The 15,381-nt window shown below is 39.4% G+C and overlaps 1 protein-coding gene across 1 annotated transcript; it reads left to right on the top strand.

Moving 5' to 3' along the window:
- Positions 1 to 653: 653 nt before the first annotated feature.
- MGST1 (microsomal glutathione S-transferase 1) lies at positions 654 to 5,249 on the top strand. The gene is made up of 3 exons (XM_039708298.1): positions 654 to 803; positions 2,664 to 2,758; positions 4,638 to 5,249. The coding sequence occupies exons 1-3, from the start codon at positions 678 to 680 to the stop codon at positions 4,882 to 4,884; spliced, it is 468 nt and encodes a 155-aa protein (XP_039564232.1). The 5' UTR covers positions 654 to 677; the 3' UTR covers positions 4,885 to 5,249.
- Positions 5,250 to 15,381: the final 10,132 nt, after the last annotated feature.

Below are 15,381 nucleotides of genomic sequence, written 5' to 3'. Positions count from 1 at the left end.
CAGAAATAGTCCTCTCCTTTTTGTCATTACAACTTAATCTTTGCCTGTGAGTCATGCTAAAAGCAATTTTTAAGAACAAGGTCTCAAAGGGGAAAAATGCATGTTCAACTCAGTTTGATCACAAGTTATTGCTGGGTAGGAAGATACTGGTTAGTTTGAAAGCTGAAGTGCAATTATAATTGTGTCATTTTACACACAAAAAAGGGTAGGCAATACTAATTTTCCTCTTTACATTTCATAGTTCATAGTATTGTCACATACCCATTCTATCCTGGTAACTGCTTAGAGAAATTTACTAATTCAAATGAATTGGTCTAAAATTGGTCTAAATCCTTGTGTTATTTCAGAAGAGTACTAATTTCTGTGACTAAGTGTTGTTTCTGCAATTACATTAAATATTTTGGTAGTTTGTACTTTGACAGTTTAATAAGCACTTATAATGGAAACAAAATATTATAATTTATCAGCTTGAGGCATTATACTATGTTATTGTGAAAAAAAGGGTAGAAAATTGCTTAAAAAGAAACTTTCCACAGTGGCAAAATCATGCTGTCATTGCAGTGATGCTAAAAAACAAGGCTATTAACACAATGTTGTTGTCAGAACTTTGTGTTGCAATTATGTTAGCTTTAACTAACTTTAATGTTTTTTAGAGGTCGTCAGTGAGAGGGGGAGAAATGGCCAGATCGACCCAGTTAATTGACAATGAAGTCTTCCGGGCTTACGCCACCTACACAGCCATTGTTCTTCTAAAGATGATGCTGATGAGTCTGATAACAGCATACTTCAGGATGACGAGGAAGGTAATCTTTTGGAAATACTGGCTGGGAGAGCAGACTGACATATCTATTGAAATACAGAGATATCACAGCTATGTCTTTTCAGCTTCCAAATACTGCTGCTGTTCAATCTTCTCCTGTTCTGGAGAGATTCTGAGTTTGGTGGTCTCAACTGGATGATGTTTTTAACCTAATTATAAGATAATTATGAGACTAAACTTGCATTTGACTTACTCTACTTTTCCAATACATTTCTGTTATTTTTAAATAAGGGTTTTTCATAAATGCAGCGAGATAATTATGAGACTAAACTACTTGCATTTGACTTACTCTACTCTTCTAAAATATTTCTGTTATTTTTAAATAAGGGTTTTTCATAAATGTAATTTCCATTGTCTTCTGCAGAAATCTCGTGTTCAGGGTACCCAATTTATAAAGCAACAAAAATGTGATATGGAGCCACATTACATTAATAACCAAGGGCTAGAAGAGGGGATAGATTTTTATTCATCTATAGCTCTTTCATCCAATAATTCAAAAGATTTTTGCATTCCCTAATTATTATACTGGGTAGGTCATTATCTGAAATCATTGTTTTTCTAAAGTGAGAGGCATTGGATTTTCAGTTGTGAAAATACATGAAAACATTTGAAAATATTTGAAAGCCTGTGGTTTGATGTTTAGGCTAGAAAAAATATGAAAGATCCACTGAGGTTTACTAAATAATGCAGAACCTGCATTTACTTTAGAAGAAAGTGCTCATGGGAGATGTGTTGGGCTTGCCCTGTTCTTGGTCTTCTCTAGTCATCTTCTCGTGGCCTCTGTAGGAAACACTTGGTCCTGGGCTGAAAGAGCCCAGACTGGGCCTCATCTGGCTGGTTTTGTGAGATCTGCTTCTGCAAGATGGTCTGTGCCTCAAGGATTTTGGTGCAGTCCTTTGCTGAAATGCTGCCTTTTGTTCCTGCTTGTTGCAGGAGAACCCAGCTGAGCTGCTCCAGGTGGATGTAGATGATAATAGAGCCTTCAGTAATTTGGAGGGATTGGTTTCATTGTGTTAGTGATATTGCAAACAGAAAAAAGAGTAATTTTAATTTTCTATTAAATATTTTAAAAAGTATTGAAAGAGAGAAACAGGAAAGGAGTGAAGCAAGAGAATGTAAAATGTTCTCACCTCTAGAATTGTGAGGCTGAGGATATTTCACAAATAGGGATCAAGGCTGCCTTGGAAAGCAATCATGTAGCTCTCCTAAAATCAAAAGATTTTCTTGACTTGTATCTGCATAGCCTGAGCAGTGCACAGAATGCATATGTTACTACATGTGTCAGCAGGGAGAGATCAACTGTACACTGAGTCTGCACTGCCTGAATCAAATGTTGTTTTCAAGTAGTGTCTGGCAGTATTTTGAGGTAATAATGGGGCATATCAGTGTAAGAATTTGTATCTGAGAGGAAAGGGAGACACTTCCTTGGTCATAAATGAGAATGGGAATAGGGCTGTTGGATGCTGTGTAGACTTCTGCAGAAGGAAGGGATCCTAAAGGACTTTCAGAAAATTTGTCAGGAATGGTGAAAAAGAGATTTGACAGCTTCCACCTTGTAGGTGCCTGTGTTCTGTCAGCCTACTGGCTTTACTGCAGGCTTGTCCATCTCACAAGAAGGCTTTATCTCAATGCATAAACTGCATTGCATTAATTTGTCAGCACACAAATGTGCAGGCTGGGCTCAAGAAAGCAGCAAACATTGTATTATTCCCTGTGCTTTTAACTTCAGCTAAGTTAAGTGAGGTTATTAAGGCACTGGTAAAAAGAGTGACCTTTATAGCAAGCTGCCTTGACTGGGTAAAACATTTTGCTAATGTCACTTGTGTGCTTGTGTTTGAAACAGGCATTTGTCAACCCAGAAGATACAGCAGCATTTGGAAAAGGAGAGAGTGCTAAGAAATACCTGAGGACTGATCCAGATGTTGAACGTGTACGCAGGTAACACAGAGAAACCTTAAAAAGTTATTTAAAATAACAGAATAATATTAAATCAAGGACTCTTGGGTACTGTCCTGTCTGCATGGGCAAAGTAATGAGAACACTGTAAAATATGACCATAAATTGATGTAGCTCATGGCAAAATTTTCTGTTTCCAAAATCCTAAATTTCAGGATGCTGTTTGATGCACCCATGCTAACAAGGAAAGCTTTAATTGAATGCCTTCCATGCTTCCTTGATGAAGCTAAGTTTATTTTTATACCAAAAACTTCAATGTCAGTGAACTCTTCTCATTTAAACCTCCATTAGGGAAGATCTTGAAAATATATACCAGTGCTGTTTTAAGAACACTGCATCCTTGCAAATAATGCCTGTTGTTTCACAAAGCATATTTCTCTTTGCCTGTTATGGATTAAAATCTCAGAAAGAAGAGCCTAATCTGAGTGGGCTGTAAAGATGTTCTGCTTCTTCTTTTTCTGCCCCTGAGTAGTTCAGGGAAGTTGTTGCTTAATTTCATGGGTGTTACATAAAAGTGGAAACTTTTATGATGAGGGGTAATTCCTTTTTCTTTGTAAATTGTAAGAGGCCAGCTAAGTTAAGACTAACTTTATGATCCATTTAACTCAAATTGTTGTGCTAGAGAAATGACAACCACCTTAGTAATTTTCACAGAATAGATTTTTAAAACACTAAATTTTCAAATCCTGTTTTCTGGAGTTTGTCAGACATCCCCAGACCTAGTAAGTAAGCTTGGTTCTAGTTACTATGTTGGTGTTGCAGCATCCATATTTTCCGCCCAACTGTGATTCTTAGTGGAAGTTTAATATATTTTCTTATGCAAGCTTCATGGTAATGCCACATAAATTTAGCATGGCTTCTCTTTTGTATAAGTGATTGGAATATGTTCAGTTTATGGGGAAAAAAGATTTTTTTTTTTGTCAAGGAAAAAGATTACTTTCTTCAGAGTACTTTTATGGGGAATGAGAATAAAAAACCTGGAGGGATATGTTTCCTTGTAATTATAAATATATTCTAAAAGCAGCTGCAAGACAGTGCCATGACCTGATTCCAGTTGGCTCTGAAATTTGCCATCATTAGTAAGGTTTAGACATTGTTTCAACCAGTAAATTGGGCTGGAAGTATAATTTATCTAAAGAGATGAAAGGAGCTGGGAAGGTTTAGGAAGGGGTGTGAAAGAACACTTCAAGATGTATGAGTTCAGTCTCAACACATTTTTAGTAAATTATGGTTTCAAAATTTCAAACATTTTTTTAGCTATTTTAGTGCTCAAAGTGAAGGAAATGAACGAAAAGCGTATAACTGTCACACCTGTTAGATGTTCAAAAATAACCTTCTTCAAGATGATGGAACTTCATGAACATTTGATGAACATAGCAGTTCCTGTGTAGGATATTTCATATTTTCTTTATGGACACCACAAACTGGATTGATGGGATTAGAATAGACCATCTAGGCCATGAATTGGCTTCAGACACAGTCCTCCAGTTAATTGATGTTAATTGAGAGGCTCCAAGAAAACAGCTACCTCTTTTCTTCCTTGACTTTGCATTCTTGCACCCCCAGGTGCACTCAGACACCTCATGTAAGTCCCTAGTATTATTGTGAGCCTGGGGGAAAACGAATACATTTCATATAGAAGATCAGAAGCTTAAAAATGTGGGGTGCAACAGGAGAGACCAGAGTGATGTCAGGTGAACATGCCAAAATTGTTTCAGTCACTGAATCAGGTCCCCTCTGCAGAGGAAGCCAAGAGTTGTTGAATAGTAGCATGCTCTGAAGGTGCTGAAAAATAGTGAGGCTTGAAGTGGGTTATTCAACAAAATTTAACACTTTAAAATAACTTTGCTTCTTTCTCCAGAGGCCACCTGAATGACCTGGAAAATATTGTCCCGTTTGTTGGCATTGGACTGCTGTATGCTCTTAGCGGCCCTGAGCTGTCCACGGCCCTGCTGCACTTCAGGATCTTCACAGGGGCTAGGATCTTCCACACTTTTGCATACTTGATCCCTCTTCCCCAGCCTGGCAGAGGTTTGTCTTGGGCAGTTGGCTACTCAGTGACCTTCTCCATGGCCTACAAAGTCCTGAAGACAGCGTGGCTCCTGTAGCAGAGCTGTAGCTTCCATGTCCCCTCCGACATTCCACACAAGGTTTCCAGCGCTGTATGATCATGTCTTGAGTGAGCCAATGAGTCTTCTGTGGTAACTGGAATTCTTTTGAACAAAGGCTTTTTGTTCCTCTTCAGAAGTGTTTCTTTTTTGGAGGAAAAAGAATCCTTCTCCCTGTATTCCCTGTGCATGGGTCGCACTGCCAAATACTAGATTGGATGTTCCCTTTGCGATTTCTCAAGTGCTTACAATTCTAAACATGCCATGATGCTGTATTGATAGAGTGTTTGATAATTTTCTACAGATGCACTATTTTTGGCTGGAGCTCTGAAGTCTAAATCAATAAAGACAAGATTAAAAAAAAAGCCTGTTTGTATTTTTGTTTTCATTTTGACTCTTCTCACTGCAGCCAGCAAATAGCATGTCACTATGTATCAGGAAGAGATTCCAATCATACAGTTCTTTGAAGAAAGCTTACCTTAATAATAAGATATAACCAGTAATGCTAGTCTTGTAAAAAAATCTTTGATGAAAATGTTTGTATAATCCACTTTGGGATTAAAAAACCTAAAGCATTGCAGCTCCATTTCTTTCAGTTGAATAGATTAAAAACAGAGAAAGTATTTGTGCTAAATACTGTTTGGAGACACTGGTAAAAAAATTAAGCAACTATTTTTGCTGGAGTAACTGCAAATGTAGGTTTTGTGACTGAATAAAATGTAGACCCTTGGTAGAGGATTTTTTTTTCATTTTTGAATAAATTCAGCATAAAATGAGTGACACTTGCAAATGTAGCTATCAAGTAATCCAGATGTACATACAGAATTAGTTTGTGTGTCATACTGTCATAAATATGTTTCTGATGGGAAGTTTTGCTCTTTGCTTACATCTTCTCTATGAAGTGTTAATTTGAAATACATTCTTTAAAGACTTTTCCTCGGCTTCTTTTTGTTTGGTTGGTTATTTTGGGGTTCTTTAGTAGCTCTGGCTTCAATAATAGCAGGAGATTTCAAGTGACCCAGAAGGTCTTTATATGCAGTGTGCTGGTCATTGAGAAGTTTTAAATGGCAGAAGTCAGAGCAAGTTTGGTTTCCTTTCCTACCCCAGAAGCTGTTCCCCTAGGGGATGGCCCAGGGAGGAGATCGAGAGTTCTCACTGCTGCTTCCACAAATCACAGATTTTGTTCTGCATTTGCATGGGAGCAGTAGTTGTAGTACTGCAAGAAATAACACTGGAGGGCTTTCCTACCTACCCACATTGTGAGATGGAGGTTGGAGCAGTGTTATGTTAGGCTGCAACTCAGAGGGGTGGCAGGAGGAATGGGGAAAAATTCAGGGAGACTGGTTTAATCCAAAGAAAGAGGGTTTTTATTGCAATTTAAGTGTAGTGTTGAAGCAAGGGTGGCAGGAGGAATGGGGAAGAATTCAGGGAGACTGGTTTAATCCAAAGAGGATTTTTATTGCAATTTAAGTGTAGTGTTGGATCATGTTTACTAAAGAAGAGAGGATGGAACTTGAAATCAAGAAGTTAACACTGATTTACAAAAAGTTAAGTCTAACTAATGAGCAAAATAACAAAGAGCTGGATCCTCTAGAAGGAGGATGAGAGGTGACTATTAAAAGTTGAACACTGGGGAGCTTCCAGTGCTGCCATGGCAGAGTAATCACACATCAGCACCCCTGGGTTAGCAGAGCCTCCAACAGGAAACATGAGCTTTTGTGTTTCTTTTCACACCTCTCTCCACCACTTCCAACCTGTGCTGTTTTCCTCCTGTTCCTTCTTCCTCTGCTGAGTTTTATGGGATCTTGTTGGATGGCATTGTAACAGAGGCCAGCAGCTCTTCTGGTTTGAGAAGGAGCGGTGGCACACATCAGCACCCCTGGGTTAGCAGAGGCTCCAACAGGAAACATGAGCTTTTATGTTTCTTCCTACACCTCTCTCCACTATTTCCAACCTCTGCTGTTTTCCTCCTTCTTCCTCTGCTGGGTTTTATGGGATCTTGAGAGCAGCTGCCTTGGATGGCATTGTAACAGAAGCCAGCAGCTCTTCTGGTTTGAGAAGGAGCGGTGATGGAGGGTGAAGGAGCAAGGCTGCAGCCTGGAGCTGTGTCCTGAACCAGTCATGGTCACAGTCAGCCTGCCAGCTACTCTGGCTTCCTTATATAATCATAACAGCATCTAAAACTCTATTTCCTCACTACTTCATGGCTTGTCTCTTCCTCCCAGCTGTGTGTCTTTGCATCCATGTCAAACAAGGGGAATGCAGCCACTCTGCAGAGGGCCCTGTTTGAAGTTCAGCAGCAGAGCGAGTCCTCTCCTTCAGCATGGAAAAGGCTCTTCACACAAGCCTGGTTGTCAATGCCAGGCATATGCAGGAGCAGCATTTTCAGCTCCTTTTGCATCAAGCTTCTGTACAGAAATCTCATTTCTGGAGACCGTCTTTAATTTTGTGATCTTATATTTGAAACAAAACTGGTTTCAAATCCCTTGCTACTTCATGGCTTGCCTCTTCCTCCCAGCTGTGTGTCTTCGCATCCACGTCAAACAAGGGGAATACAGCCACTCTGCAGAGGGCCCCGTTTGAAATTCAGCAGCAGAGCGAGTCCTCTCCTTCAGCATGGAAAAGGCTCTTCACACAAGCCTGGTTGTCAATGCCAGGCATATGCAGGAGCAGCATTTTCAGCTCCTTTTGCATCAAGCTTCTGTACAGAAATCTCATTTCTGGAGACCGTCTTTAATTTTGTGATCTTATATTTGAAACAAAACTGGTTTCAAATCCCTTCCATTTGCTCAGTGGTTGCAAAGCCCAGAACATACACTCGTATGTGCTGAGAAGTAGAAAAGATAACTGAAAACCCTTAGAAATACCTAGAGTGATTCAATATTATTCTGTGTTTCTCTTGCATTTATTTTAAACCTATATTTTATTTTCCTTTGCTCCCACAAATACCATCTGTGCATCTGGGCGGGGTACGTGCTCAATCTGGGAAATGTGCCTCACCAGATTCCGTCAAACGCCGACTGCCAGCTCCGCATAAACTCTGTTGGAGTGGTCCTTGTCACACAGCTCTTGCATTTCTCTGCTCCCTGCCCTGTAGAGGTGCACTGTGCCTGTTGTACAGCTGTAAATTTTCATAGGTTAGCGTATTTCAGGAGAGCTAGCAAAGGAGGAAGGCTGCGTTAGTTGAATTTATTGCTCGGCTAAACTGAATTTTCACCTTTAAGAACATGCACGTGGATTTCAGACTGCTAGTATCAGGTCCTCTTGCAAAATCATGGAATGAAGTAACCTGTAACTGATTAAACAACTGACTGTTATCAGCAGGTGTGCTCCCTTTGACCTGGTGAAAGTACAGAAAGGGCTGCTCCACGGGAGCCATGGAAAAAGAGGTCAAACCATCAGCCTCGATGCTTCATTTCTGTTTATTATGCCACTTATTCCCACCACCAGTCTTGGGCAACTGGAGAAACTACAGGGTTTCTTTTCTCTGCTCATTATTCCTGGCATTTTGTGTTCTTCTCCCAGGTATGTTGTGTATCTTTGAAGTGGCTCTTAAGAGTTGACCATGAAGCACCTCAAAATGCCAGCTGGCAGAACCTGGTTAGCTGAGTTCATCTCTGAGGGCATTTCATGGGCCGCTTTGTCTTCAGAAGTGTAAACCTGAGCAATTCCTCAGTTTAATTTTTGTTTGTGTGGGTAAGTGCTTAAAAACCTTTGGGCAAAATGACTTTCTGCTGGTTTTCCTGGGTGCAGACACATGCACACTGAAGGCACTGAATTGTTGGGAGAGATGATGACTGGTGAAGAGCTCTGCGCTAGGACTTGCCGTTTGATCATGACTTTTTGTCCTGTCACAACGAAGAATGTGTTTAAAACTATAAATGATACATTAAACATTTCCTGGAATTTTCAGAAACGAGTGTGTGTCTGAGCTTCACCGCCTTCAAGGTATTTATTTCAAGAAGCTGGGTCAATGCTTCTGTAAGTGATAGAATTGCTTGTCATCAAAATACAGAAGAAGAAAAGCCTGGGCTCTTAAATCACTTTGGGGTTTGGAAAAATTCTATTTACCTGAAGCCGATTATTGCTTTGCTGTGTCTATTCCTAGTTATTTACAGAAACAAATTCAATCTAGATTTTTCATGGAAAATGCTTGTAAGGTATATCTTTTCTAAGAGCAAAAAATAAAAAGCTGAACTTTTAGAATACCGTTTTTAAAGTGTTTTCTGTCATTATTCAAGCTAATGGAGCTTTCATTTCAAGGTTGAAGATTAAGAAGAACTTTTCTCTTTTCCAAATGATGTCCTGCCAACTGAGATGGCACCGAGTGTTCGCTGAAAGGTTGTATTGACATTTGCTAAAATACTCTCATGATTAAATATCTCTGGCTGTTGGACACTTAGAAATCTAATACCTCTTTGTGATTCACTTTAAGTGATATTCAGGCTTCCAAATCTTGGTCAGTGACTCCCACTCATAGATTCTGAAGGCTAAAATAGATCATTAGCTCCTTCAGCCTGACCTCTAGTGGAAAAGAAGCCATGGAATGGCTGCCCTTCTGCTGAGGGGAGTTCAGTCACAGCATGACTTCCAGAAAGGTGTGTGATCCTCATTCAGAGACTTTGGAAAACAGGCATTGATTCACTCTTTTCTGTGACATTGCTTCTCTCTGGTGTATATGTACACTAAACTTGGGCTTTAAACACAAGGCTGTTTGTTTTTGTTGGATTTGTTTGTTGTTTTGTGGGTTTTTTGGTGGTTTTTTTTTTGGTTTTGGTTATTTTAATCAAGGCCGTTCTTATTACATTATTGCAGTGCAAGGTGGAAGATGAAATATTTTAATAATGGATTTTCCTCCTACAAAGCACTCTGCTCCAATTTAGCAGTACCTTATAATCTCCACAACTGAATGCTTTTACCAGGTGTAAATGCAATGCTTTTACTCTTTGCTGGTAGGCCCTGGTGTGCCTCACCACTGACAGCATCATTCTTTTGTTTTTTATTCTCATATGTGGGAGAACTTGGAGAGAGCTTAAGAAGAGGAAGTTCTTAAGAACAGAGGAATCTGTCTTTTTACTACCAAAAAAAAAAAAAAAGAGACAAAAAGAAGACTGTCTCATGGGTACTGCTTGTCCAGTTGTCCAGTGAGGGGGAATGAATTCAGAAGGTAGTGTCAGTCCTATAGAAAAAAAATGAGGAGAAAAAGGAGAAGAGAGAACTGAAAGGAAGGCAATGATAGCTCAGAACAGCATCCAGGAACAAACTGGGTGAAGACTGGTAGATGAAGTGTGGTAAGAGAGGCAGGTATCTTTCTGCTTTATAAAATTGCTTTACTATCTCCTTAAAACAAATTCATTTTTCAGAATGTTTTTCTATGTGTATCCAGTCATTAAATATCTGCAAAGAGGATTATAAAAACCTCAGATCAGCATGGAGAAGACCCATGTGTAGCTAATTCTGTTTAATCAGTTGCCTTAAGGCCCCTGTGCTGCACAGACCACTGCAGTGGGAGATGGCTCTTGACATTGTGTGACTAAAAAACTGCCCCCAAAATGACATCACACCTGCAGCAGAGAAAGGATGATTGTTTCCTTTTTGCCTGGAAAGTATTATATGACACTTGCTTTCAAATTTGCATAAAACAATTCCTTTTCACTGCAATGCTCTCATGGAAACCAGAAAGGACCTTCAGAAGGGTGAGTTTGGGAGCTGGGCAGAAAGGTGTCTGCTCTAGAGGTTGTCCCACATTTCTTGGAAGAATTTCTGAGCTTCATCACTTTAACCCTCACTGTGGGAGCTGTAGGGATTAATGCATGTGGAATTGCTACAGAAGTGCTCAAGGTAGGTTTAAAATTCTTAATCTCTAAGTATCTAAGAAACCTAAATAATTGCTATAAAGGTAGAACTTAATCTGTTTCCTCTTCTGATAGAAAGTGACACTAAAACCTCAATTTTCCTTAAAGAGCCTGCAGTTATGTTCTAAGTGTGCATGACTGCCTCATTTATTTAATACTGGCAATGATATACAGTGGAAAGTTGTTTACAATGGGATTTTCACATCAGACCAAGTGTGGTCCATCTGCATTTCTCTGCGAGCAGGGCTGGCAGCACCCATACTCATCATGCGAGAGTTCCTTCTGTGCTCTTGAAGGGTGTTTTCACAAGAATCAGTTTGTTGTGAACACTCTGGTACTAAAGTTGGTTAGGATCATGTAGCTCATGGGGTTTTGTTGTCTCTATAAGCAATTTGGGGTTTGCTGTTGATCTCTCCTTGTCCTCAGCTGGAGAGGGTTCCAGTGGTGCTGCTCTGCCTCATTAGCTGACAGATGGCATATTCCACTAATTCTGCATGAGTACTCCGTGGTGATTATAATGACATATTCACTCCTAATGTAAGTGACAAACACTAAATTTTATCATTGGCTCATTGGGTGAGCGTTCAGAAGTTTTGCCAGGCTGAAATTTGTTTTGGTGCTCAGCCCTTGGGTGGAGTTTGATGTAGCTACTTTCAAGGTAAATGAAATTAGTTCTGCAGGTCCCCTTGGTTTTCCTGGGGATTATTTTGCAAGTGAAAGCCAGGATACAGTTTCCTTTTTGAATCTGGGGTTCAGTGGCAGCATTGTTTGATGATGGCACTTTCATTTAGATTTCAGTTCGTTTAGAGGAATCCAACATTCTTCAAACAAATCAGACTCACCGTTACTCCCACTGCAAGTGGCAATGTGTTAGAAAATAATAAAATAGCCAGATTTTTTCCTTTCTGTTATTTCTGTCTTCCCTTCAAGCTTTCCTTGTTCCCAATGAGAAACCAGCAGTTATCTCAGATCCATGGGCATGGCAATAGGTTTTCTTTCCTCTCCTCATTCTTAATTTTGTCCGTGGTACCACTAGATGTCCCTCTTTGGCTTTTTTTATTAGATTTCAGGACTCGACCTGTGAAGAATAAAGTAGCTGTGCTCTGCATCTCTGGCAGATTAAGTTGTAAAGGGAAAATATTTTGCTAGATTTAAAGAAGACATTTATAATAGATATTAAGACAAAAGAGTGTCTCTGTACAGTAAAATTGCACTAAAAAAACTTTATGGAAAAAGTGACCTTTATGAAAACAGAATATGTAACCTGTGGCTGAAACATTAGAATGTTTTGTATTGTTTTGCTTTTCAAAATTAACAAGGCACCAGGTAACTGCAACATCTGAGTTCTTCTACTGTGGTTCCCATAGAACGATGCAATTTTTAATTGCCTGCTATTGTTTTTGTTTTATTTGTATTTAGCAGTAAACTGAATAGGACTGAGGCTGTTCAAAAAGAAGTGAGTAAAGAAGCAGAAATAAAACTCAGAAGCTGTGTCTGCCACAATGTCCAGAGGAGAGACTCAGCACAGACAGTTTACTTCATATTACCTTGATAGTTACAAAATTCGACTTGGGAATTTAAAGGTGCTGTAAAAAATGTTGCTTGTATTTGAAAAAAACTGGGATGCCCTATAAAGCAATGTGTGCACAGCAGATTTACTTGTCACACAAAATGCCAGGGAAGTGGTGGGGGGCATCTTTGAGTGATCCACTTGGCACAGAGGTGGAGTACAGTGTCAGCATAATGAATAGGAGCTTGCTTGGTGGATGGAAAATATTTTAAATTGAGTTTTTATTTAATGGATTTGAACTTTTCATGCCCAATTACCTTTTTGCTGAAAGAGAACAATAATAATAATAATAATAATAAAGTGCAAAGGTTCAGTTTCATTCTAGAAATGGGGAAATGTGCTTGGAGAGCTGTCAAAAGGCACAGTTAGATCTCAGGAGCATGGAGCAAGGTAGCTAAATGCTCTGGAGTGAATGCCCATCAACTTATTGTGTGGCTTTATGTGTCCTTGTCAATGGTAATGTGGCAGAATGGGATGAGTCATGTACAGGGACAGATGGCAACAAAGAGTTGGTTAAGGTCAGAGAAGTAATGTCCTTGCAAGGGGGGTTTATATTATTTCTTTAGTTTGTCCAGCTAAGTCTTGTAGGTGCATGAATTATGGACGAACCCACACTCCAAAAGAAGCTAGCAGGATTTAGGGAAACTGTTTCAGGATATGCATAAATAAATCCTTCCCACAGGAACCGTAATCCATCCTATAGCAGGAATGACAGAAGGACCAAGTAAAGCAGCAATCCCTGCGATATTCTGTAGGTCTTTTCCTTCTGAAATAACAGCCTGTTCTCAGAGAACTTCCATTGTAGGAATATTTAACTCCAGGTACATGTACATCACTGAAGAGAATGTTAGTCCTGATGTGTTCAAGTGCACTAAATATAAGTGTACTCTTATCAGTGTGTTTAATGACAGAGGACACTGTATGTAAATTTTCCAGTTCTCATTGCTATGATATCTGGATACAACATATTGACTAGAGACCTAATTCAGCAACCAGTGAATTGAGCAGAGCTCTTCCCACTGACTCTCACAGGCTTTCTACCCAAATAATCTCTATCATGTTCCATTCATTTAAGTATGTGCAGAATACAGCCTGAACTAAAATATTTACTGCCAGCAGCAGTGTCCGAAGAAAATACTGTATTTTGTAAAATTTCAGAGGAAAAGAGCTAGATGCCACCTAACTTCAGCTTTACCTCTGCTGTAACCACTCCCAGAAGTGGCTGCTCCATTGTTTACATATTCTTGATCCCAGCAAGAGCTTTATTGATGCTTGGCCTTTGACTTGGCATTACTGATGGCTCATATGGTGCAATCCTCAGCAGGGGACATGAGAGAGCACCACTTTAAAACAGACCCTGCTGGCCATGTGGCGCTGTTTTTGTTCTGCGCGCTGCTAAAAGGGCCACTGTCAACTTGAAATCTGGTCAATTAAAAACAAACAGGCTAAGAGGACATGTCCCCAAGTCCTTTCGCCAGTTTCTGTGGGATTGCAATCAAGGGTATCGTGTTTTCCTCATTCTTGTTGGTGTTGGTTTTTTTGTTTTTTTGTTTTTTTGTTTTTTTGTTTTTTTTTTCCTGTGCGTGTGTGAAAGCAAACAACTTCACTGACGTGGAAAAGAAAAAGTGGATGTGACCAAACCCAAGGCACACAAAGTAAATAATCCACATTTGCTTTGTGTATTTCACAACGTGGGAACAAAACGTGGTTTTTCCTTTAGCTCTTTCAGTTGCTAAAAATATTGTCTGAAAATTTGCATGGAATGAACGCTGCTGTAGGACAGACAAACTGAGTGGCTCTTCTGGCAACCTCTAAAAACAGTAATTTTAGAAACTGAATACAGTTTCTTAGATCTGAATAAACATTTTAAACACAGTTTTTGAAACAATTACTTTCAAAAGTCATTAAATTTCTCTGAAAAATCAAAATAATTTCTTTTGTAAAAAATGACATTTTAATATTTTTACAATGGATGGATTTTGCAACACAGCCTGTGGACAGAGCATATCACACCCTCTGAAGAGCAGGGATATCAATGCAGAAGACAGCAACTACTCAGTCATACACTGACAGCACTGTGACACAGCTGAAATAATTTTTCAACTGCTAATTTAACTGCTGTTTCTCTTCAAAACAGAGGAGAGAGAAGATTCATGCTGAAACTTGAAGTATTAAAGTGAGACAAGCAAACATACCAGGGAGAGATCTGAGATTCTCATATTCTCCAAGGTGTGGCCAACACAAAGTCCACTGCAGCCCTGGCAGAGGAGGTTGATGGAGTGGTTAATGATGTAACACTTTTTTTAGTAATGTGTCTCATTTGGACACCACAGCACATCCTGTTTGTATTTCATCTGCTTTCCCTGGTATTTTATCTATGTCCACTGCGCTCGCATTTTGACCCAAGGGACTTTTATTTTAATCATTTGCTCTTCCTACCTGAACTTTCTTCTACATACTTAATATTACTTTACTTGGGACTTGAACACATGGAACAGATATTTTTAATTCTCACAGTTAACGCTTGACTGCTTAAAAGATGTATTTTTCTACTTTCAAAGAAAGCATTTAAAATCTCCTATATTATGCTTGCTACCTAGAAAAATGTTTAGTGCTGACCAGGAATGCATGCAAAGTGAAACTTGTTTGATTTTTTTTTTTCTTTTCCCCCCTGGCAGGACAATAACTGACTTCAGTGAATGAAGAAATTTTAGCCAGTGGGTTCTTGAAGCTTCGTTGTAGGTCTGTAGGATCACTTGGCCTGCTCATGGAGCTGTTTTGTGTAGTCATATTGGGGAGGTACCAAATGCTGGCAGAGATGTTTTATTAGCAGGACCTCGATGCTGTGGGAATCAGGTTACAGGTAGCTCTGACCAGGAGTAGCAGTTACTTGCTTCTGCTCATAAAACCTCAAAGTTTTATGACTGCAGCACCAAAAGGCCTGTATCCTATCCCAATTATATTTTTGACCAAGTCAGGTAACAGCTCTGTGCTTCTGTTTCCAGTCTCCAAACTTCTATCAATAAAATAATTAATGCTTAATGCAAAGCTGACTCCTGAAATTCCATGTTT

Source organism: Passer montanus, unplaced genomic scaffold (genome assembly GCF_014805655.1).
Source record: "Passer montanus isolate IOZ18808 unplaced genomic scaffold, ASM1480565v1 scaffold20, whole genome shotgun sequence".
NCBI lineage: Eukaryota > Metazoa > Chordata > Aves > Passeriformes > Passeridae > Passer > Passer montanus.
This window is presented reverse-complemented; position numbering and strand designations above follow the sequence as displayed.